The sequence below is a fragment of the Orcinus orca genome, chromosome 1 (genome assembly GCF_937001465.1).
Source record: "Orcinus orca chromosome 1, mOrcOrc1.1, whole genome shotgun sequence".
Taxonomy (NCBI): domain Eukaryota; kingdom Metazoa; phylum Chordata; class Mammalia; order Artiodactyla; family Delphinidae; genus Orcinus; species Orcinus orca.
In genome coordinates, this window is record NC_064559.1 from 134,593,604 (window position 1) to 134,617,012 (window position 23,409).

A 23,409-nucleotide genomic window follows, 5' to 3' on the forward strand; every position below is an offset into this window, starting at 1 on the left:
ATAAGGAATGTGGACTCCAAAGAGGAGCTTATAATCCAATTAGGGATACATAACATGCATATCAGGAACCCAGAAGGTCTAACTGGCCTCTGGGAGAACAGCTTTACTTAGCTATGCAGTGTCTTCAACGTTTTTAAGGGAGGGTTACTCCAAAGTGGGAAGAAAGTCTGATGCCATGAAGAAGAAAAACAATTTTAGGTGAGAATTAAAAGTGCAAGTAAAAACAACCAATCAACAGTTATCAGTCTTTCTAGTTTTCTAAGCTTGTAGCTTGGGTAATATTAAATTATTTTCTCTTTACCAGGCTTTCATCGTCTTCTGCTGTTTCCTCCTTTTTGCCACTAACTTTCTATCTCATACAAATCACCACAGAGGAAAGAGCAGTTTGAAGGACACTCGAGGTCTAGTACCAGCTCTGAAATTTATCAATATGTAATCACTATGGTTCTCAGTTTCCTTAATTATAAAATGATGGCAAGACACTTAACTACTTTTAAGTTCTATTTTAAATACAAAACTCTAACACAATAACCTGGCTACAAGAGAAATCTTCTAACCAGCCATTTTCCCTTTAACAATAAATGTCTTAAATTTCATTTTGATCATAACACTCATTAAAATCCTATAATTACTTTAAATAGGCTCTGAAATGAAAGAAAATGACATTCAACCAGTTAATTTCCCATTACTTAACATGCTCTTCCATTATACTCAAATTCATAGCCACATGTCACAGCCTAGGGCTAAAGAAAGAACTAAAGTCACTGAGTAGCTAAATGTGCCAGGCAACACAAAGCATTTCTTCTTAACAGTCCTGTAAGGATTATATTTTATCCCCATTTTAGAGATGGTGAAATAAATGCCCAGTAGTAAGGTTATGTATCTTGTCTACCATCAAATATCTAATAAGTAAGTGAATCCAGTTTGTCTGGCTTCAAGACCAATGTTATAGCAAACCTATTAATTTAAGAACGAATGGAAACTGAAACATTTTAGAGTCATAAATATTACATGTATTCACAGTTTAGAAGGAAGATGCAAATATAACAAGACATGTATATAACGATATCCATATACACTAACAACCTCAACTGCATTTCCCTCTCTGGTGGGCTTGACTGAATTATATTGGTCTAACTATTTAATTAAACAGCTAATTTACAGCATGTAACAATACTAGTTCTAGCAAATATCAGAGCTGAAAAAAAATCAGAGTTGAAAAACAGAAAATATCAGACTTGAAAAAAATCTTGGAAGTGTAATCTTTTTCTGATACAACAATTCCCTTAAATCTCTCTTATATGAGTTGCTCATTCAACTTTATTGAGAGAGCCTTAAGAAACTAAAAATAGAGCTACCATATGATCCTGCAATCCCACTCCTGGGCATTACCCGGAGAAAAACATGGTCCGAAAGGATACATGCACCCCAACATTCACTACAGCGCTGTTTACAATAGATAAGACATGGAAACAGCCTAAATGTCCATCAACAGAGGAATGGATAAAGAAGATGTGGTACATATACACAATGGAATATTACTCAGCCATTAAAAAGAATGAAATAATGCCATTTGCAGCAACATGGATGGACCTAGAGACTGTCATACTGAGTGAAGTAAGTCAGACAGAGAAAGAGAAATATTGTATGACATTGCTTATATGTGGAATCTATAAAAAAAAAAGATACAAATGAACTTATGTAAAACAGAAACAGACTCACAGACTTAGAGAACTAATTTGTGGTTACCGGGGGGCAGGGTGGGAGGGAGGAATAGTTAGGGAGTTTGGGATTGACATGTACACACTGCTATTTAAAATGGATAACCATCAAGGACCTACTGTATAGCACAGGGAGATCTGCTCAATATTCTGTAACAACCTAATTGGGAAAAGAATTTGAAAAAGAATACATACATGTATATGTATAACTGAATCACTTTGTTGTACACTTGAAACTAACACAACTTTGTTAATCAACTATACCCCAATATAAAATAAAAAGTTAAAAAAAAACTTTACTGAGAGAGAACTTACTACAGCAGCTCAGTTCATTTTTTAATAGTACTATTCTTTGTACTGAAATGAAATCTGCCATCATTGACTTCTGCTTTGTCTTCCACACCCACAAAGTATACAGTCAATCCAAGGATGGAAGGAACCTGTACTACGGCTTACCACTTGCCCCTTTTCCAAGCATCTGGCAAACACTGCTACTTGATCAGCATAAACAAGGACCCATCCAGTAAACCTTGACAGTGAGCTCCAGAAAGTTACCACCAAGCCATCAGAGTCAACACACACAAAAGGAAATCTCATTGCTATCACTAGTTTAATTCTTGTTTTACGTGTTCCTCCTTTTAACTTTAAAGAGTTACCAAATCTTTGTTCAATCTCTTCTTTAATAGATTTTAAATCCCATTTTCCTTCAAAAGTTCCATATGTAACAGGATTTTCATCACCTCACCATTCCAGAAACTCTTCACTCGATAAGCTTTTATAAGGTTAAGATCTGATCTAGGGTATGATCTGATCCAACCCAGAGTTTTCTATTTCTCTTTGGCAAACCTTCCTTCTCCTCCTATACTTGGAACACTACTTAAGATTTGATTGTTAGACCTTTTTATTCTTTCTTTATAAACTCTTTCCCATTATGGGCTGCTAACTCTTTTATTAGCTTCTATATTTATATTATTTCTATTTGATCATCTAAATCAGATGATGAAAAATCCCCTATTAAAAGTCCTTCACTATCTTCTAATTTATTGACTATAAAGACCCTAGTAATCTGACACCCACCTGCCTCTGCTCTTTTACTTCTTTACACTGATCTCTGTTCATGATTTTTATTCTTGCAACACATCAAGTTTTCTCCTACCCCAAGGCGTTGTATGTTTTTTCTCCTTTGCTGGGAACACTCTACCTGGATCTTTGTAAGTCTGGCAACTTTCCCCCCATTGGTTTCAAGTCAGACGTAGCCTCCTCAAAGAGACTTTCCCTAATTATGTCCTCTACCTAAAATAGCCCCCACCCCCTTATTTACAATACTTTATTTACTTCCTTCATTGCACTTGAAGATTTAAAAAAAAAAACTCGTTAACTATTTGTCTTCCCTCATTAGAATATAAGGTCCATAAATATAGGGACTTTGACTATTTTGGTCAATCATAACCAGCATCTAGAATGGTGCCTGACACAGAACAGAAAATCACTGACTATTAAGCCTAAGAGTTCCATTACAGCAATTCCTATATATATATCTCTTTCTTTCTATTCCTACTGCCACATTTTACTTCAAGTTCTCTTCACCTTACAGTTGTAGCACTGGAGTAACCTCCTGCCAATTTATATGCCTTTAGTCTCTATTCTCTCAAATTCATTCTTCATACATACCCCAAGATCAATTTTTCCATTATGTCTCTCTCATCCCCACTACCAACAAGTATAAACACCTTAGCCTAGTATTCAATGTCCTCAATATCTTTTTAACTGAAATCATACACAGTTTCAGACGTAATGGTAAAAAGTCTGCAAATAATCAGACATATACTGAGAAGCCACTGAGGTATAAGTTCCTTAAGGAAATCTGGAGAGATCTTGTTTATATTGTTTGTTGCTAATCTATCACCTGGAAGTGCCTGGAATACAGTATGCATCAAGGAATAAATGAACAAATAATTTCATAATAATTTTTAATGAATTAAATGAATGATCCTAAACTAGAGAATGAATGCCTAGATGAAAGTATTATTCTTTGAAGATCAGTCTGGTTCTCAGACACATGGAGATTAGTTAGTAAATTACTTTAGTAAAAATAGCCAACATTAATTGAGTTCCTACCACTAGCTTAAGATTTTTACATGGATTTAATCCTCACACATTTCAGTGAGGTAGATAGTATTAAAGATAAGGAAACTGGTATACATAAAAAGTTAAGCATTTTGTTCAAGTACATTTAATATTTATGTGTCAGACACAGTATGTGAACCAAGAAAAGCAATGATGAGGGCCTGATTAAGATACTGGCTGTGAGACAGAAAAAAATAAACTGGAAAAAGTATTTTAAAAGTAGAGGCCAGAGCAGTAATTGCCACCTCACATCATCAATAAGCACTGTAAATCTGCTCTCACTAATATATGTAATTTTAATTTTATTTTTTTATATTTGAATTTTATTTTATTTTAGTTTTTTACACAGCAGGTTCTTATTAGTCATCCATTTTATACATATTAGTGTATACATGTCAATCCCGATCTCCCAATTCATTCCACCCCCACCGCCACCCCCATATATGTAATTTTTAAAATGACATATGTACCATCAATCTGAATACTAAATGATAAAAAGCTTAATATCTTTCTTATTTTTTAGATAAAATTATGAGTAAGTTTTAATATTTTCTTCCCACACCCCAACGGATAGATTAGAATCTAAATAATAAAGTTATCATCGTGGATTTAAATCTACTGTGGACCAAGTTAACTTCTGCTGGGTTCTACAGCTACAGATTGCGTTCTAGCCACTCACATTATTCATGAAAGCCACTGAGATACATGGAGGAATGGTTGTCTGAGCACAATAGCTCACTTCAAATCCAGCTTTGATAATATAACCAACAAGTGGTGAGTCAGAAGAATCACCTTAGTTGTCAGAGAGCACACTATTAAAATAAAAAAAATTTCAATATTAGATGTCACCTGATTGCTGATCTTTCAGGGTAGTACAAAGTATACATTTTCAAATCACTGCACAAATGAAAACTCCTGCAGCAATCTGATAAGGTAGATTTATGTATATCTCATCAGATGAGAAATGTCAAAAATACCTAGGTCCTTCTTATATGCTGTTAAGAATAAAACTTACCAAAGTCTTCTAAAACAAAATTTACATTAAAAATGAATTATAAATATAATGAAAATTCAAGTAAAAAGTTTCTCATCTTACCCTGTCTAGTTCCAGTGTAAACTTCTGGTCCCACGACTGATTGGAAATGGGTTTCCAGCTAGTTTGGCCAACCACAGTATTATCTAGCTTCAAAACTGCACAGACATCATCTGTAATTACAATTTAAAACTTGCTTAAATATTTTAAAACCTTTAAAATAGAAATGCCACTGTTTAATATCAACAAAAGTCTTATGATCCTTTGAAAATAAGTTTTTCTTACTCACTACTGAAGCTTTTGAATCTTAAATGGCTAGTTTTATATATACACTCCCACTAGACCCTCCCAAGTTATCCTTTGTGTTTCACAAAAACACAAATAGTAATCGCTGTTTCGTTTATATTAAAATGTAACTGAAAGGACTAACAGGTGACCAGTAATTGTTTGTCAGGTGTGTGTGTATATTTATATGTCAATATCAGTCATCCAGTTTTTCTCTCTCTACATTTGCTATTTATTAATGTTGTTACCTTAAACAATTTTTATTTTCACATTTTTCCTGAAGTCTCTCTCTAGATACAGGAAAGCACAGACATACTGTACTAGGCTGAATTGTCACATGCCTTTTCCACCAGTTGTATAATTACATCATAGTTTATGATTACTTTACAGTGTCTCCAAAGTACTTCATAAACCTCTCCCATTTTACTTTACCACCTTTACCCACTGCCCCATTTCAGTTTACTTCTGGGACCCAGTCCTAGTTAAACATGTTTAGTTCAGTTGTTAGCTATCAAAATTTCAACGTTAGTTTAGAGGTGTCATTATACCATTAAAAGAATCAAGATGTGACACAAAGAGTTTGACATAAAGATGTTCAATATTTCATTATTCCAAAAGAATTAATGTTATATGTCATTCAGTTTTCTAACATATTTTCAGCAGGGTAAATTTTGTAGTCTTTTAAATTTTCCTGTCATTATAGCTTTTGATATTTTAAATTTAAATTATGGAAATCATAATTTTAAAGTTTGTTGTCCAACTCTAACTCGTCTCACTCTTCTCTGTCCCCACTGCTCAGCCCTTTGTATAGGTCCTTTAATTTGTTACATGATTGGTAAAAAAATCTGATTACTGAACTGGATAAGTCATCGGTTTTTAGGAGATTTCGACTACTTCCACTTTTACTTTTACTCGTTCTGCTCATGAAAGATGATCTGGTTTCACTTGGACTCCAACCAGGTAGTGCAACCGACGCTGCTTTTGACCGTCCGGGGACATTCTCTAGGATATCTTGACAGCCCATTAGACGAACTTCCAAAGTACCTGTAGCATGAACAAATATCAAATAAGAAAACATCAATACTCAACATATAAAATGATGTCGTTGTTACCTATTCAGAAATAGGGGGGAAAAATATCTGCTAAAATAACAAAATCTCTTCTTCCAGAGCATCTTCGAGGTAACTATCATCTTTACTGTTTTATTTAGAGAAACCTATTAAAAATTCTTAATTAATTAAAACAACTATAAAAAATGTATAGAAAGACCAGCACCAGCTGTCGGGCATAGAACAAAACTAGTTACTTAAACTTCCTGTGTATCTGAATACTCATTTCTATAATTCCATGGAAAAATTACAGAATTATGTGGATAAAACATGTGGGAGGGAAACATAAAACTAAATAATATGCCTACTAAAATAAACATAAAGAAATTAGAAACAAGGAAATCTGACAATGTAAATAACAGTTGTGTTTAATAGTTATATAGCTAACACAGGAAAGGACTATAGGGGTTTTTTTTTGGCATAAGTAGATGGAGTTCTGTTCTATTTGAGATGTAAAATAACATTATCTTCTCACTTTAATAGTTTAGTTAGTCAAATAATTATGGGCTATAATTATCTAAGCATAAAGTAATTATAATTTCCTTAGGCAAATACAAACTAAAAGTGTTCAAATGAAAATGAGGAACTGTGAGCTTAGGCATCTGGAGATATGGCTTTGTCATCATTTGGGCTAGACTTAGTGTATTAAAATTTTAAATGGTGCCTCAGTATTAAAATTTTAGATACTGCCCATAGTATAGCACTTTAGAAAGAGTATTTCCTGGTAGAAGCTGTCCTATTAAACTTAAATAATTAAAACTTAATTTTTTAATTATTTAAAAGTAACCAAAGGACTCTTTCAACAAAGTAAAAAAGTCTGTATTTAATCTCAACTCAACCAAAAAAAAATAATCAGACAAAAAATATGAAAAAAACAGTGTTAAAGGGACATCAGGCAATGAAGAACAGTGATCCCTGAGAGAAGAGTCCTAAGATTGCTTACTACCTTGAGAATATCTAGGACACAGCACAGGGAGGGAGAACTCAGGTGGAGCCAAGTGGACTACCTGAGTTAAGGAGACAGAACTGAGAGTATTGAGGCTGAACTGACTGAGGTGGCGAGATTTCACAGGCAGAGTAAAGGAAAAAATACAGCTGTCCAGAGACAGAATCCCTGAGATGTGCAGAAGGTTCTCCAGACCAAGTCTTCAGTCTTGCCCCAGGAGTAGAGAATAGTTACCCTTAGACTAAATGATGCTCTAGTCCCACATAACAAATCTTAAAAGCATTACCCAAAAGATCAAACTGTTTCCAAGTAACCTAACTATGACCCAGAACAAAGCTCAAAAATATTTGTAATATTTGTAGGAATACAAAAATACCCAGCACCTAACAAGCCAGAATTCCAAATGTCTGGCATTTAATCAGAGATTATCAGGTATACTTGTTTTCTATTGCTGCATTACCAACTATCACAAATGTAGTGGCTTAAAACAACACCCATTTATTATCTAACAGTTTTGTAGGCCAGAGTTTGAGTGGGCTGGTCTGCATTCTCTGTCAAAGATCTCATAAGGCTGAAATCATTGTGTCTGCCAGCCTAGGCTCTTATCTGGAAGTTCTAAAGAAGAACCTGCTTCTAAGCTCATTCAGGGTATTGGCAGAATCTAGTTTCCTGCAGCTGTAAGAATAGGGATCCTATTTCCTTGCTGGCTGACAGCCAGGGGCTGTTTTCAAGTTCTAGAGTGGACCTGCATCCCTCGTCATGTGACCGCCCCCCCATCTCTATGCCAGCAATGGCACATAAAATCCTTTTTATGATTCATATCTGACTTCCCCTTCTGCCACTGGCCAGAGAAAATTTTCTACTTTTAAGGGGCTCATGTGATTTTATTAAGCCCACCCATATAACTGTCCTTTACGATAACTCAAAGTCAACTGATTAGTAACCTAAATTACATATGCAAAAATCTCCTTTGCCATGTAATGTAATATTATCACAGAAGTGATACCCCATCATATTCATGGGGGAGGGATTCTGGGGGTCATTCTTAATATTCTGTCTATCACACCAGGGAAGCAAAGAAACAGAAAAGTGGGACCCATTAAAAAAATAAAATGAAAACCAATACAAAACTGATATAAATGTTAGGATTAGCACACATTCACACAGTTATTATAAATATATTCCATCTGTTCAAAAAGTTGAACAGGGACACTGAAGAAGTCAGAAAAACACAAAACAAATTTCTAGAGATGAAAATAACATTGAGATTTTTTTTAAAAACCCCAAAACTGGATGGGATTGGTGGCACATTACACATTGCAAAAGTAGAGGCTACTGAACTTGAAGCCAGCGCAACAGAAATGATCAAAAATAGAAGACAGAAAGCAAAGATTTGGAGGGCAAAACCCAGCACATATGTGAGCTGTGAGTTTAACTTCTAGTGGCCTAATACATGTGTACTTGAAGTCCCTGATGAAAAGCAAAGAGGATAGGGAACAGAAAATATATTTGAAAAAATAATGACTGAAAAATTGCCTAATGTAGTGAAAACTATAAACCTAAGAAGTATCCAAGAAGTTCAATGAACACCGAGCAAAAGAAAAATAAGTAAATTACACCAAAGCATAACATAATCAAATTTCTCAAAACAAACAATAAGAGAAAGTATTAAAAGCAGCCAGAAAAAATGACATGTACATATAAGATTAGGACAGCAGCAGATTTCTCATTAGAAACAATGAAAGCAAGACAGAGAAGCAATATCTTTAAAGTACTGAGGAAACAAACCATGAACTTAAAATTCTAAGTCTACTGAAAATTTCTTTCAAAAATGAAGCTTTTTCAAATATAAAAATGGATAAAGAACCCATTATCAGCAAATTACCATGTGATCCATCCACACAATTCCTAAGTATTTATCCCAGTGAAGTGAAATCTATGTTTACACAAAAACTATACAGGGATCTTATTAGCAGCTATATTTGAAAAAAGTACAAAATGGAAACAACCCAAGTATCAATCACAGGTGAATGGATAAACTAGTTATGGTATATTCACACAACTGAATACTACCAATAATAAACAGAAAAGAACTACTGATACATGCAACATAGACAAATATAGAAAGAATTATTCAGAGTGAAATGGCCAGATTCCCACCCCCAACAAAAAAAAGAGTATGCACTGTATGATTCAATTTATATACAATTCTACAAAGTGAAAACTAATATCTAGTGACAGAAACAAGCCAGTGATTGCCTGGGGACAGGTGTGGGGAAGGAAAGCATGAGAAGAGCAAGAAAGAGAGATTACATAGAGGCACGTGAGGATACTTTTGGGGATGATGGATATAATTATCTTGATTGTGGTAATAGTTTCAAGACTTTAAATAGATGACAAAACTTGTCAAATTATACACTTTAAATATGTGCAATAAAACATGTTCTAAAAACTGGATATTGATAATGGTGGCTCAAGTATATGTATTTCCTAAAAATTTAAAACTATACTTAAAATCGGTGAAAATTTATATACTATAGTGTATAAATTATGTCCCAATAAAGATTCTAAACATGAGGGGAAACTTCAATCTTACTTTTGGTTAGGCTATGGAAATCTTATCTTACTGTAAAGTATTAAGGCAGATTAAGTATAACAGAAATCATTTCAATTCTGGTTCAAAAGAAGCAACTTGTGTCTGTGTGTTTTATTTGTTTTTTTGTTGTTGTTAAGGTAGCAAACTTAGTTCATTTCCACTGTAAATGCTCAGATGTAAAAGTCATCCTGGGAAAACTGTAAACATCTGGTTACTACTTCAAACCCCGGTAGCATATAGCTTATTAAAGATTTTAGTAATGTCAATGTATTAGGAGATGACAATGTTCAACACCTGCTTTCATTTGGAATAAAACCTGGAGGGATTTAAGATCTTTATTAAGTATCTAGAAGTTTCTTTCTTTTATGAGGTGACACAATCGCTATTGCATATAACCATGTAAGAAGTGGCTTAAAATTACATTTTTTACTTTTATGACCCATAATATGAAATTTTAAAAACAAGCAAATCCAAAAAATAAATGTTTGTATTCATAAGCAATAGCTAAAATTCCATTAGGACTAAATACTTTTTTATTTCTTTTAACTTTCTGGAAAAACTGTTTTATATCAATTTTACTAATTCAGTATTTCATCTTGGTACCATTAACTTTTCTTTAATTCTGAGGAATCTTCTTTTATAAAAACTAGTAGATGTCTCAAAATTTGGACTAAAAATTAAATTATACTTTATATCAAAGTAATTTGCAAATTTTAGTATTATAATCATACAACCACGAAAGAAACCAGAGTATAAATGAGATAAACCACAAATAATAGCATACAGTAAAAACTCAGGCCAGTAAATACTCCTACTACTTATCTATGCTAACACTTTATCATGTCTAATCCTTTATTAATACCACTACTATTTCTCTTCCTAGTTAACTCCATATTTAGTTTAAGGTCTGGTAGATAAAGGAATTTTAAAAAAAATTTTTTTAAATTTTTAAAGGAATTTAAAAAAAATATATCTTAAGAATTATAAGATACTTACTTTTAGACTGGTGATTTACATCACTATGAGTAAAGTTCATTAAGGGAATGAAGAACAAGGAAAGAGAGAACTAAAAAGAGGTTAAAGAGTTGGGAAGAGCAGCCAACCAGAATAGAAAAGGAAAATAATTTCCAGCCATATCAGCTGATTTTCAAAAATGCGGCTTTATTACTTTTCTAAAGTAACAACGATATTTTAACCAACAGATCATTCTGAAATTCTTGAATATTAAAAACATGTTCAGCCCTGAGCCATAAGATGGTGAAACTTGGATGTACAGTCCCTGCCTTATTATCAAATGACATTTACCAAATATCTACTGAGTGTATAAAGTATCTTGTGATAGGGGTTAAGATTACATGTAGGTAGACGACAAGGTCTTCATAGGTCTATATCCCAGTTTTGATTTAAAAAAAAATAGTAAGAAATGGATAATAAGTCAAAGACATTAAATAGGCACTCTGCACTAACCAGATTAATTGTAATAGAAGATTCATGGTAGGAGTTATAGAAGATGTGGCTGGAAACATAAATGCTTTATTTTATTTACTTATTTTTTTAATTGGAGTACAGCTGATTTAAAATGTTGTGTTAATTTCAGGTGTACAACAAAATGAATCAGCTATACATATACATATATCCACTCTTTTTGGATTCTTTTCCCATATAGGCCATTATAGAGTACTGAGTAGAGTTCCCTGTGCTATACAGTAAGTCCTTATTAGTTATCTATTTTATATATAGTAGTGTGTATATGTCAGTCCCAATCTGCCAATTTATCCCTACTCCCCCTTTCCCCCAGTAACCATAAGTTTGTTTTCTACGTCTATAACTCTATTTGTTTGGTAGATAAGTTCATTTGTACCCTTTGTTTAGATTCCTCATATAAGCAATATCATGATATTTGTCTTTCTCTGTCTGATTTACTTCACTCAATATGACAATCTCTAGGTCCATCCATGTCACTGCAAATGGCATTACTTCGTTCTTTTTTTATGGCTGAGTAATATTCCACTGTACATATGGACCACATCTTCTTTATCCATTCCTCTGTTGATGGACATTTAGGTTCCTTCCATGTCCTGGCTATTGTAAATAGTGCTGCAGTGAATATTGTGGTGCATGTATCTTTTGAATTATGGTTTTCTCCAGATATATGCCCAGCAGTGGGATTGCTGGATCATATGGTAGCTCTATTTTCAGTTTTTTAAGGAACCTCCATACTGTTTTCCATAGTGGCTGTACCAGTTTACATTCCCACCAACAATGTAGGAGGGTTCCTTTTTCTCCACACCCTCTCCAGCATTAACTGCTTATGGATTTTTTGGATGATGGCCATTCCGACGAGTGTGAGGTGATACCTCATAAGATAAATGCTTTAAATAATAAATATTTAAAATACAATGGAGAATTTAGAACAGAGGTTCCCAAGCTTTCTCGTTTCATGATACCCTAATGTCTCAATTTTTTCATTGTGCTTCTAGTCTGAACAATGTACCTAACAGTTCTGTTTCATAAGATATTGTAACAAATTAATAACTATTTGAAAAATAATACACGTAATTTGAAAGAAAAAAGTAATCTTATTTCATTCTTAAATAACCATGATCACTTCCTAATGAGATGTGTGTATCTATTGGGCACTGTGTAACTTATCAAACTTTGGGATTAGATTTGAAAGTGCCACCCTTATCTTCTATTCCACATTGATTTCCCATAGTATTTATCATTATAGCAGTGAAGGAAAAACCAGGAACACCCAGCTTCATCAATATGTGACATAATCAGAAGGCATGTCATTCGACCTAATGCTGAAACTCCAACTACCTTGAAGCCAGTAGATTAATGATGATGGTAGGAAGTGAAGTAATACTGTGTTTCCCTCAAAAACTTAAAATATCCTGTTGTACCCTCGTGAATTCATTTTGGCATCCCAGGGTACCTCAGATTTAGGAACTCAATTTGGTAACTGCAGATTTAAACTGATCTTAATAGTGGCAACAGCATTGTTCAACTGTAAATTTCTCCTTCAAGGTTGAATGTAAAAGTCTGCCATAATATAAAGCTGATTAATGGTACCCAAAAGTACTAAAATGTGATAGTATGCTATGCAATTCTGAAGAACACTTTCATATCCTCAAAATATTTAATGACGATTGTTTTTAAGGTAAAGCCCTCTCTGACATTCATATTGATAAGATAATTTAAGGATTCCTGGAGAAGAGGGAGGCCTGTGTATCAAAAATATGCCACATTCACATGGGCCATAAAAACCTTTGTAGGTAATGGTAAGAAAACGCTAGAGTTGCAAACTCCAAAGGCAGTTTCTCCACAGAAACACAGGAAAACAAACAAATAAAACCGGGAAACTACTTATAATCAACTTGAACAAAAATCTGGGAAACAAAGGTTTACTGCAACCAAACAAATGCTTGATCAAAAAATGCAATGAATACTTGGTAGGAGAGCTTTCTGGCATTTTACTTTATCTTTGCTTCATCCCTCCTCCCCCCAACCCCTAATGGTTTGGTGATAGTCCTGAAGATAGCAGGCTGCATTCCTGGTACAGGGTCCCAGTGCCAGAGGGAGCAGAGAAGACTTCATACTCAAAGAACTGTGGATGCCTGCTTTGACCTCTCTGAAGGCTCCCTGAAGGACTAACAGAAAGGGTTTATCTTTTTTTCACCTAAGAAATCTCGCAGGACAGAGAAATAGCTAAGTGGAGGGCATTTAAAGGCAAATGAAACAACCACTGAAGCCAGGAGCAAAGGATATCAGTTGTCTATATTGTTTAATAGACATCCTAGAGTCTTGGCGAAAAGCTAGGGAGTAAACTGTTTTAAGGAATAAGAGCTTTGCAATGTTTCCACGTGTTACTGGAAAACTAGAAGGCTAGATGCAAAAGGAGACATACTCAGAAGAGATCTGAAAAGGCCCTAAGCTCTCACATCTGGCAGATCTTCAAGCTCTGTGCAAGCAAAGGCAGAGTTACAAAATGCCTGGGTGAATGCTGAAGGTATGCCTTGGCACACAAACACAGAATTCAGCTGCAAACATGGCAAATTTTCTTTCTGCTTGCAGGCATTTGGAAGTCCTAGCCACAGCAATCAGAGAAGAAAAAGAAATAAAAGGAATACATATTGGAAAAGAAGTAAAACTGTGACTGTTTGCAGATGACATGATACTATACATAGAAAATCCTAAAGATGCCACCAGAAAACTAGAGCTAATCCATGAATTTGGTAAAGCTGCAGGATACAAAATTAAGGCAAGAAATCTCTTGCATTCCTATACGTTAACAATGAAAGATCAGAAAGAGAAATTATGGAAACAATCCCATTTACCATCACAACAAAAATAATAAAATACCTAGGAATAAACCTACCTAAGGAGGCAAAAGACCTGTACTCGGAAAACTATAAAACACTGATGAAAGAAATTAAAGATGATACAAATAGGTGGAGAGATATACCATGTTTTTGGATTAAAAGAATCAATACTGTGAAAATTATTACACTACCCAGAGCAATCTACAGATTCAATGCAATCCCTATCAAATTACCAAGGGCATTTTCCCCAGAACTAGAACAAACAATTTTACAATTTGTATGGAAACACAAAAGACCCCGAATAGCCAAAGCAATCTTGAGAAAGAAAAACGGAGCTGGAGGAATCAGGCTCCCTGACTTCAGCCTATGCTACAAGTATAGTAATCAAGACAGTATGGTACTGGTACAGAAACAGAAATATAGATCAATGGTACAGGATAGAAAATCCAGAGGTAAACCCACACACCCATGGTCACCTAATCTATGACAAAGGAGGCAAGACTATACAATGGAGAAAAGACAGTCTCTTCAATAAGTGGTATTGGGGAAACTGGATAACTACATGTAAAAGAATGAAATTAGAACACTACCTAACACCATACACAAAAATAAACTCAAAATGGATTAAAGACCTAAATGTAAGGCTGGAGACTATAAAACTCTTAGAGGAAAACACAGGAAAAACACTCTTTGAAGTGTTTTGAAGTGTTTGAAACACTCAAATCACAGCAAGATCTTTTCTGACCCACCTCCTAGAGTAATAAAAATAAACAAATGAGACCTAATTAAACTTAAAAGCTTTTGCACAGCAAAGGAAACCATAAACAAGATGAAAAGACAACCCTCAGAATGGGAGAAAATATTTGCAAATGAAGCAACTGACAAAGGATTAATCTCCAAAATATACAAACAGCTCATGCAGCTCAATATCAAGAAAAACAAGCAACGCAATCAAAAAATGGGCAGAGACCTAAATAGACATTTCTCCAAAGAAAACATACAGATGGCCAAGAGGCACATGAATAGACAGATGCTCAACACCACTAATTATTAGAGAAATGCAAGTCAAAATTACAATAAGGTATCACCTCACATTGGTCAGAATGGCCATCATCAAAAAATCTACAAACAATAAATGCTGGAGAGGGTGCGGAGAAAAGGGAACCCTCTTGCATTATTGGCGGGAATGTAAACTGATACAGCCACTATGGAGAACAGCATGGAGGTCCCTTAAAAAACTAAAAATAGAACTACCATATGACCCAGCAATCCCACTACTGGGCATATACCCTGAGAAAACCACAATTCAGAAAGACACATGTACCCCAATGTTCATTGCAGCACTATTTACAATAGCCAGGACACAGAAACAACCTAAATGCCCATCAACAGATGAATGGATAAAGATGTGGTACATATATACAATGGAATATTACTCAGCCATCAAAAGGAACCAAATTGGGTCATTTGTAGAGATGTGGATGGACCCAGAGTCTGTCATACAGAGTAAAGTCAGTCAGAAAGAGAAAAACAAATATCGTATATTAATGCATATATGTGGAACATAGAAAAATGGTACAGATGAATCTATTTCTGCAAGGCAGAAATAGAGATGCAGACATAGAGAATGGACGTGTGGACACAGAGGGGGAAGGGGAAGGTGGGATGAATTGGGAGATGAGGTTTGACATAAATACACTACGATGTGTAAAATAGATAGCTAGTGGGGACCTGCAGTATAGCACAGGAAGCTCAGTTCGGTGCTCTGTGATGACCTAGATGGGTGGGATGGGGGGGAGGGGGGAAGGGAAGTCCAAGAGTGAGCGGATATATGAATACATATAGCTGATTCACTTTGTTTTACAGCAGAAACTAACACAACATTGTAAAGCAATTATACTCCAATTAAAGAAAAAAAAAAAGTCTGTCAAAACACTAGTTGACCACTAACTTAATGGAGACTTCAGTGACCACACATGACAAAAAATACAGTCTTTAGCAAATAAAGTCACTAAACAACTATACCCTGTTTCAAAGAGCAATAAGAAATTATAGAAAAGGGGAGTATCTTCCAGTTACACATTATAATACTCAACATATCCAGCTTTCAATAAAAAATTATGAGGCAAGCACAGAAATAAGAGAGTATGGCCAATTCACAAGAAAAGCAGAAATTCACAGAAACCATCCTTCAGGAAGACATTGGATTTACTAGACAAAGACTCTATACCCACTGTCTTACATATGGTCAAAGCTTATATGTGGTCAAAGACCTAAAAGAAACCAAAAGGAAAAAGACAGAATAGTATTTCAACAAATAGGGAATATTAATAAAGATAGAGAATTTATAAATAAGAACCAAATAGAAATCCTGGAGTTGAAAAGTATGCTAACTGGAATTTTAAAAGTTTACTAGAGATGTTCAACAGCAGATTTGAGCATCCAGAAGAAAAAGAAAACTTAAAGATAGTTGAACTGAAGTATCCAGTCTTAGGAACAGAAAGAAAAAAAATGAAGAAAATTCAATGTAATTCTATGTTACTTCAATAATTGGGGAATGAGGGACATTACATGAAGGGAAACATTGATAGGAACTACAGCTGACTTCTCATAATATTGGGTTGGCCAAAAAGTGCCTTCGGTTTTTAAATAAAAATAAAAGACACATTTCACACTTTCACCAAGAACTTTATTGAACAACATATTCACCCTTTTGTTCCACTACCTTCTGCCATTTTTCAGGCAACTTCATAATTCCATCTTCCCAAAATGTTTTATCTTTTTGAGCAAAGAACTGTTCCAGGTACCTTTTACAGTCTTCCAGGGAATTGAAATTTTTTTCCATTAAGAGAATTTTGTGAAGACCTAAATAAATGGAAATATGAAGGTGCAACATCTGGTGAATACAGCAGATGAATCAGAACTTCCCAGCCAAGCTGTAACAGTTTCTGCCTGGTCATCAAAGAAACATGCGGTCTTGCATTATCCTGATGGAAGACCATGGTGTTTTCTGTTGACTAATTCTGGACACTTTTCATCAAGTGCTGCTTTCAGTTGGTCTAACTGGAGCAGTACTTGCTGGAATTAATCGTTTAGTTTTCTGGAAGGAGCTCATAATAGAGGACTCCCTTCTAATCCTACCATATATACAACATCACCTTCTTTGGATGAAGACTAGCCTTTGGTGTGGTTGGTAGTGGTTCATTTTGCTTGCCCCATGATGTCTTCTGTTCCACATTATTGTACATATCCACTCTTCATCGCCCATCACAATTTGTTTTAAACATGGAACACTTTCATTACGTTTAAGTAGAGAATTGCAGGCAGAAATATGGTCAAGAAGGGGTTTTTTGTTTAACTTATGTGGAACCCAAACATCAAAGCAATTCACATAACCAAGCTGGTGCAAATGATTGTCAACACTTTATTTGGTTACTTTGAGTATGTTGGGTATCTCCCGTGTGGTATAACGTTGATTCTTCTCAATTAATGTCTCGATTTGATCGCTATCAACTTCAACTGGTCTACCTGACCATGGAGCATCATCCAGTGAGAAATCTCCAGCATGAAATTTTGCAGACCATTTTTGACATGTTTCATCAGTCACAGCACCTTCTCCATACACCGCACTGGCATTTCAGTTGTTTTAACCTTTCTTGAAATAATAAAGGATAATATGCCAAAAATGTTGTTTTTTTCTTCCATCTTCAATATTAAAATGGCTACACAAAAATTCACCAATTTTGATAAGTCGTTTTTAAAATGCAGGCTGATATAACAGCTGCACATACAAGCTAACAAAATTGTTTTGAATGAAGTTAACGACAACTAAGTGCTACTAGAGCCATCTTATGGAAAAAAACAAACAAAACTTTTGGCCAGCCCAATACAAAGAGGAAAGGTAGAAGACAATGAAATCACATTTTTAAAGAGCTGAAAGGAAAAAAACACCTATAAAGGTTTTCTACCGACAATATTCTTTAAAAATGAAGATGAAATAAACAAGAAAAAAGTGGAAAAATTAGACTCTACCACATCTTCACTACAATAAATGCTAAAAGAAATGGCTAAGGGCTAAAGGAAAATTCTAACAGGAAATCTCAAGTACAACAAGAATAAGTGAAGAATAACAGTAAGGATAAATGAGCCATTAGATATAAAGAACAATGTTTTGTTTTGTTTTTGGAAAAATACTTTGTAACGAAGTAAATTAGAGTTGACCCTTGAATAATGTGGGGGTTAGGGGAACTGACCCTTCTTGCAGTCGAAAATCCACATGTAACTTAACAGTAGGTTCTCCATATCTGTAATCCCACACTCACAGATTCAATTAACCACGGATCATGTATATCCTTACAGTTCTTAGCTCTTTAAGTAAAAACAACACTAGAAGATGTACAGTGGAACCTTGAACAACATGGGTTTGAACTGTGCAGGTCCACTTATACATGAATTTTTTTTCACTACATACATAACTACAGTACTGTATGATCCACAGCTGGTTGAGTCCACAGACATGGAGGGCTGACTGTGAAGTTATATACAGATTTGTGACTGCACAGAAGGCTGGTGCTCCTAACCCCAGTGTTGTTCAAGGGTCAGCTGCAGATTAAGGCACAGGTAGAAGTAAAATATATTACAATGAGGATAAACAGGGTGAAGTGGAAGAATTTGCAAATATTTCTCCATAAAATTTTTAAACAGATTTGGAAGTAAGAGAGTACACTGTGATCACAGACTGTAATAAGTTCAATATGCGTACTTGAATCTCTAAAGTAAGCAATAAACACACCACACACATGCACAGGCGTAATTAAAACACTGTTATGGGACATGAAAAGGAATAATGGAACTATTTGCTTCAAAAACAACTACAAAGAGAAGGAAAGGATGAACAGAGAAAAAAGAGTAAATGCAATTCAAACATCAAGAATTGAAGAGTTAAATAAATATCAAAAATAATATTAAAAGGACAGTTTATAAAGGGTACATGGAAACTTTTGAGGGTTGATATGACAAAAGTTATCAAATTGTACATATCAGATACGTGCAGTTTATGTATACAAATAAAGCTGTTAAAAAATATAAGACTAACAACTTCAATTAGATTTTCAGGTTAGATAAAAAGAGACATCTATATGATGTACATAAAATATATCACTTTAAGTAGAAAAGAACAAACAGGTTGAAAATAAAAGGATGGAAAACTTCATTAGGTTAACCTTAGGCATAAAAAGGATAGTATGGCTCTACTAATATCAGACAAAGTAAACTGTAAGTCTATTTTCAGAGATAAAAGGAAATATAATGATAAGAGTAAGTTGATCAGTAAGACATAAAACTAAATGTGTATGCTACTAATTAAAAACAAGACAAAGCAAAGCAAACAGAAGGTAAAACTCAATAGACTTAAAAATGATTTGCAATCGACCTAACTAATTTGATACCTGGCTTAATATGTTAAGAGACTTCATGAGAACTTCTCTTTGAGCTCTACTAAAGATAGGTTTTGGGAGAGATCTTGGTGTTCATGTTTATGAACAGGCTCATGGGAAGTTGCTGGTGGGAGGACTCCCTGAGTTCTGCTGCTTGTCTCTGCTTCATAATATTTGATATTCATGAAAGCTGATGCTTGTTTCTGTGTTTACATCTGTCTCTGAGCCCCCCTCAAAATGTCTGTACATCAATAAACATTTGTTCTACACAAACAAATAAACAAAAAAAACCAGAGACTAGGCGATTTCTGGGATACCATAAAGACTACAAAAATACACATTATGGGGATCTCAGAAGGAGAGAAGAGAGAAAATGGCAGAAAGAATATGTGAAGAAATGATGGCAGAAAACTTCCCAAATCTGATTAATGACATGAATCTGCACATCAAGAAGCTCAAAGAATTCAAGTAAAAAAACTCAAAAGAAATTACCATTCTGAGATGCATTATAATCAAATTGTGAAAACCAAAGACAAAAGGGAATATTGAAAGCAGCAAGAGAGAAGCAACTCGTCACTTAGAAAGAATCCTCAATAAGTTTAAAAGTTGATTCTTCATCAGACAGCATAAAGGCCTGGAGGGACTGGGAGGAAATTTTTAGAATGCTGAAAGAAAAAAGCTTGTCAACGAATTCTATACATGCAAAACTAACCTTCAAAAATGAAGAAAATAAGCGATTCCCAAAAGTTAAGGGAGCTTATCACTAGTAGACCTTCCTAGAAGAAATGCTAAAACAAGTCAACCAGATTGAAATGACAGGACACTAGACAGTAACTTGAAATCACAGAAAAAATAACACCAGTAAAACTAACTAGGTAAATTAAAAAGCCAGTATTACTATATTTTCAATTTGTAACTTTGTTTCCTGTATGACTTAAAAAACAAATGCATACAACAATGATTATAATCTAATATATAATAATATAATATAAAGGGCACACAATGTATAAAGACATAATCTGTGTCAACAAAAATATAACGATGGGGAGGCACAGCTGTATAGGAGCAGAGCTTTTGTAGGCTACTGTGATAAATTTAGGCTGTTAACTGTAACCATTAGAGTAACCACTAAGAAAGTAATTTAAAAATACACAGAAAAGGGGGAAGAAGTCAAGATGGCATTGTGGGAAGACACAGAGTTAGCGTCTTCCCACAACTAGGGTGCCTGCCAGTCGCTGGTGGGGGACTCTGACCCCCAAGGACATGGGAGGAACCCCAGAGTGAACTGGTAGGACGTAGGGGGACCAAGGGGAGAGAAGAAGTGGAGGCCAGACAAGATCAGCCCTCCTGAGGCCAGGGAGATCAGGAGAGGCAGGCCGGTTCCCCCACCTCCAAAGCCCCATACAGGCAACGTGGGTCCTGGGGGCATAGGAAGGAGGCTGGGGAGATTAGGAGAGGCAGGTGGGAGGGGCACCCTGGGAGGAGTGGGTGAGGGGAGGAGGGCGATTGCCCTGCCCACTGGGGCCCCGGGAGCCTGCTGAGCTCCCAGGCCAATCCCCTGCCCTCAAAGCCCCCTCCAGGTTGCCTGGGTCCTTGGGGGCATAGGAAGGAGGCCAAGGGGAGGAAAGGAAAAGAAGGCAGGAGGTGCCCTTTGGGAAGAGCGGGAGAAGAGGGAGGGCAATTGGCCAGCCCACTCAGGTTTGGGGAGCCTGCTGAACTCCCAGGCCAATCACCTGCCCTCCAGGGCCCCTCCAGGCTATGTGGGTCCTTGGGGGCATAGGAGGGAGGATGGGGGGATCAGGAGAGGCAAGCGGGAGGGGCCCTCCCAGACTCCAGACTGGAGGAGCAGGAGAGGAGAGGGCATTTGTCCTGCCCACTCGAGCAGGAAGCCTGTTGGGCTCCCCGGTGAGGTGCCCTGACCTCTGAGGCCAGGGGTGGGGGACATACCTGAGCCCCTTCTGTTCCTTGAACCTAAGCTCCACCCCCCACAGCCCCCAGGGCCTTTTCTAGCCCTTTGGGTCCTGAGCATTGGCCCCACCCACTGCCCAAACCTCACCCTTGCCTAGGCCCCACTCTCCACAGCCAAGGCCTCCCACGCCCCCCACCCCTTTTTTTATTTCTTTTCCCTCCTCCTCTTTTTTATGATTGTGGTACTGATGTACCTTCTGGGTGTTGATTCATCTATATTTTTATTTTTACATTCTTTCTAATAACATATCTGTTAGTTTCATAGTCTAATTTTATTTTTTACTTTGTTACTTTTTTTTTTTTGCCACCCCACACAGCTTGCAGGATCTTGATTTGCGAGCCCAGGGTCGAGTGGAAGCTCCTGCAGTGGGAGCTCTGAGTCCAAACCACTGGACAAACAGAGAACCTCAGACACCAGGGCATATTCATCAGAGTGAGGTCTCATAGAGATCCTCATCTCAACACCAAGACCCGGCTCTACCCAATAGCCTACTCCAGCGTTGGAAGCCTCAGGCCAAATAACCAGTAAGACAGGAACACAATCCCACTAATAATAATAATAAAAAAATGAGATGCCAAAAAAATATGTCACAAATGAAGGAGTAAGGTAAAAACCTACAAGACCAAATAAATTAAGAGAAAATAAGCAACTTACCCGAAAAAGAATTCAGAGTAATGATAGTAAAGATGATCCAGAATCTTAGAAATAGAATGGAGGCATGGATTGAGAAACTACAAGAAATGTTTAACAAAGATCTAGAAGAACTAAACAACAAACACACAGAGATGAATAACACAATAACTGAAATGAAAAATACATTAGAAGGAATCAGTAACAGAATAACGGAGGCAGAAGAACAAATAAGTGAGATGGAAGACAAAACAGTTGAAATAACTACCAAGGAGCAGAATAAAGAAAAAGAAATGAAAAGACTTGAGGACAGTATCAGAGACCTCTGGGACAACATTAAATGCACCAACATTCGAATTATAGGGGTCCCAGAAGAAGAAAAGAAAAAGAAAGGGTCTGAGAAAATATTTGAAGAGATTATAGTGGGAAACTTCCCTAACATGGGAAAGGATATAGTCACCCAAGTCCAGGAAGCACAGAGAGTCCCATACAAGATAAACCCTAGGAAAAACACACCAAGACACATATTAATCAAACTAACAAAAATTAAATTCAAAGAAAAAATATTAAAAGCAGTAAGGGAAGAAAAACAAATAACATATACAAGGAATCCCCAAAAGGTTATCAGCTTATTTTTCAGTGGAAACTCTGCAGGCCAGAAGGGATGGGCATGATACACTTAAAGTGATGAAAGAGAAAAAACCTACAACCAAGATTACTCTACCCAGCAAGGATCTCATTCAGATTTGATGGGAAAGTCAAAAGCTTTTGAGAGAAAAAAAAAAGCTAAGAGAATTCAGCACCAGCAAACCAGCTTTACAACAAATGCTAAAGAAACGTCTCTAGGTGGGAAACACAAAAGAAAAAGACCCACAGAAACAAACCCAAAACAATTAAGAAAACAGTAATAGGAACACACATATCGATAATAATCTTGAATGTAAATGGATTAAATGCCCCAACCAAAAGACACAGACTGGGTGAATGGATACAAAAACAAGACCCATATATATGTTGTCTACAAGAGACCCACTTCAGACCTAGGGATTCATACAGACTAAAAGTGAAGGGATGGAAAAAGATATTCCATACAAATGGAAATCAAAGCAAGCTGGAGTAGCAATACTCATATTAGATAAAATAGACTTTAAGATAAAGACTGTTACAAGAGAAAAGGAGGGACACTACATAAAGATCAAAGGATAAATCCAAGAAGAAGATATAACAATTATA

General features: G+C 35.8%; 1 protein-coding gene across 2 annotated transcripts in view; it reads right to left on the minus strand.

The window, feature by feature from the left end:
• Window positions 1–23,409, minus strand: part of PKN2 (protein kinase N2) — a 128,545-nt gene that overhangs the window by 34,458 nt on the left and 70,678 nt on the right. For both annotated transcript variants that reach the window (XM_004262998.4, XM_004262995.4), the window contains 2 exons: window positions 6,025–6,210; window positions 4,945–5,054 (listed from right to left, as the gene is read on the minus strand). In XM_004262998.4, the coding sequence (XP_004263046.1) occupies window positions 4,945–5,054; window positions 6,025–6,210 (296 nt within the window). The remainder of the gene's footprint in view (window positions 1–4,944; window positions 5,055–6,024; window positions 6,211–23,409) is intronic.